The sequence below is a fragment of the Echeneis naucrates genome, chromosome 8 (assembly GCF_900963305.1).
Source record: "Echeneis naucrates chromosome 8, fEcheNa1.1, whole genome shotgun sequence".
Classification (NCBI taxonomy): domain Eukaryota; kingdom Metazoa; phylum Chordata; class Actinopteri; order Carangiformes; family Echeneidae; genus Echeneis; species Echeneis naucrates.
Window position 1 is genome coordinate 14,065,499 of NC_042518.1, and position 1,719 is coordinate 14,067,217.

The 1,719-nt window shown below is 49.9% G+C and overlaps 1 protein-coding gene across 1 annotated transcript; it reads left to right on the forward strand.

Annotated features, from left to right (window-relative positions):
* Nucleotides 1-566: 566 nt before the first annotated feature.
* LOC115047937 (cyclin-dependent kinase 5 activator 1-like) lies at nucleotides 567-1,719 on the forward strand. Its single transcript, XM_029509185.1, has 2 exons — nucleotides 567-1,082; nucleotides 1,228-1,719. The coding sequence occupies exons 1-2, from the start codon at nucleotides 567-569 to the stop codon at nucleotides 1,717-1,719; spliced, it is 1,008 nt and encodes a 335-aa protein (XP_029365045.1).

Genomic DNA, 1,719 nt, shown 5'->3' on the forward strand with positions numbered 1-1,719 from the left:
TTCCCAGTTTGCTCATTTGCCTTGGTTGAGACGGGAAAGTATCAGAATCAAATCAGAAAATCAGAAACTTAGACAGTCCATTCTCAACCTCTACTTCCTCACTCTTTCCAGAGCTATAAGTCCTTCAAATGGGCTTCAATCGTCACTGTGTTGCCATGGAAATAAATTTTGATTGTACTGGCAAGGGATTCCAGAAGCTGCAGTCAGACATTAGGGACAATGGTAATAGGAGCTCCTGGATTGTCACATAACTGTGCCATAAAATTACACATAGGCAGATATCAGTGGAAAAACTGACTCCACCCTGTGTACTTATAATCAGCCATGAAGGAGTTATGACTATGTTTTTTTTTATTTGGTTTTACTGAAGGAGAATATCTCATTACTGCCTGTAGTAGTGTCTATTTGACTAACTAATTAATGCCTGTCATTCTTCCACAGCTTTGATTTCTTCCAAAAGTGAGACACTTCTTCAAGCTCTTTGTCCAGACCAATCAAAGAGCTTCTCCCTCACGGCTTCCCAGTCCACCTTTCCTGTGACCCTCTGTTAACCCTCACCAGGCATCATGGGTACGGTGTTGTCGCTGTCGCCCAGCTACCGGAAGACAGCCCTCTTCGAGGATGGCCCGGCTACAGTTGGCCACTACACAGCAGTCCAGAACAGCAAGAACGCCAAGGACGCAGCAGCTGCAGCTGCAAAGTCCCTCAAACGGCCGTCCATTATCAGTGTGTTGCCATGGAAACGGATTGTGGCTGTATCAGCAAAGAGGAAGGGCTCTAAGAAGTTGCAGTCAGAGGGTGGGGATGGTGGGAAAGGGAGCTCTCCAGAAGGTCACGCCACCGCCACAGCAAACTCGGCGTCCGACAGCCTGAAGTTAAAGAAGTCTCAGTCCTGTGCCAACCTTTCATCTTACTCGTCCAGCCAGGACCCCTCAGCCACTACTACCACTACCTCCTCCCAACTGCCCACCTCTAAGACCCTGGCCAATGTAGCTACTGTTGCTGCCAAAAAGAATTCCCTCACAGGCTCTGGGATCCAGCCATCTACTGCAGCAGGCACACCAAAACGTGTCATTGTCCAGGTATTCGGGGCTAAACTCTGATTTTTTAAATCTATGTATACTTACACTCATATCTCTAATCCTCCTCCCGAATCCTCTATCTATTTCTTTACCCTGTTGCATCTTCCCTTTTCTCACACCTTTTCTGACCCTTCATTCCATCCAGGCCTCCACCAGTGAACTAATGCGCAGCCTGGGGGAGTTCCTGTGCCGTCGGTGTTATCGACTGAAGCGTCTTTCCCCCACAGATCCCGTTCTGTGGCTGCGTAGTGTGGACCGCTCCCTCCTCCTACAGGGCTGGCAGGATCAGGGTTTCATCACTCCGGCCAATGTGGTCTTCCTCTACATGCTGTGTCGTGACGTGGTCTCATCCGAGGTGGCCTCAGAGCGTGAGCTGCAGGCTTCGCTGCTCACCTGCCTGTACCTGTCCTACTCCTACATGGGCAACGAGATCTCCTACCCGCTGAAGCCCTTCCTCGTTGAGGCAGAGAAGGAAGCTTTCTGGGACCGCTGCCTGGAGATAATCAACCGCATGAGTGGCAAGATGCTCCAGATCAACACCGACCCTCACTTCTTCACCCAGGTGTTTGCTGACCTGAAGAACGAGAGCAAGAAAGAAGAGGAGAAGACCAAACTCCTCATTGGCCTTGACCGATAA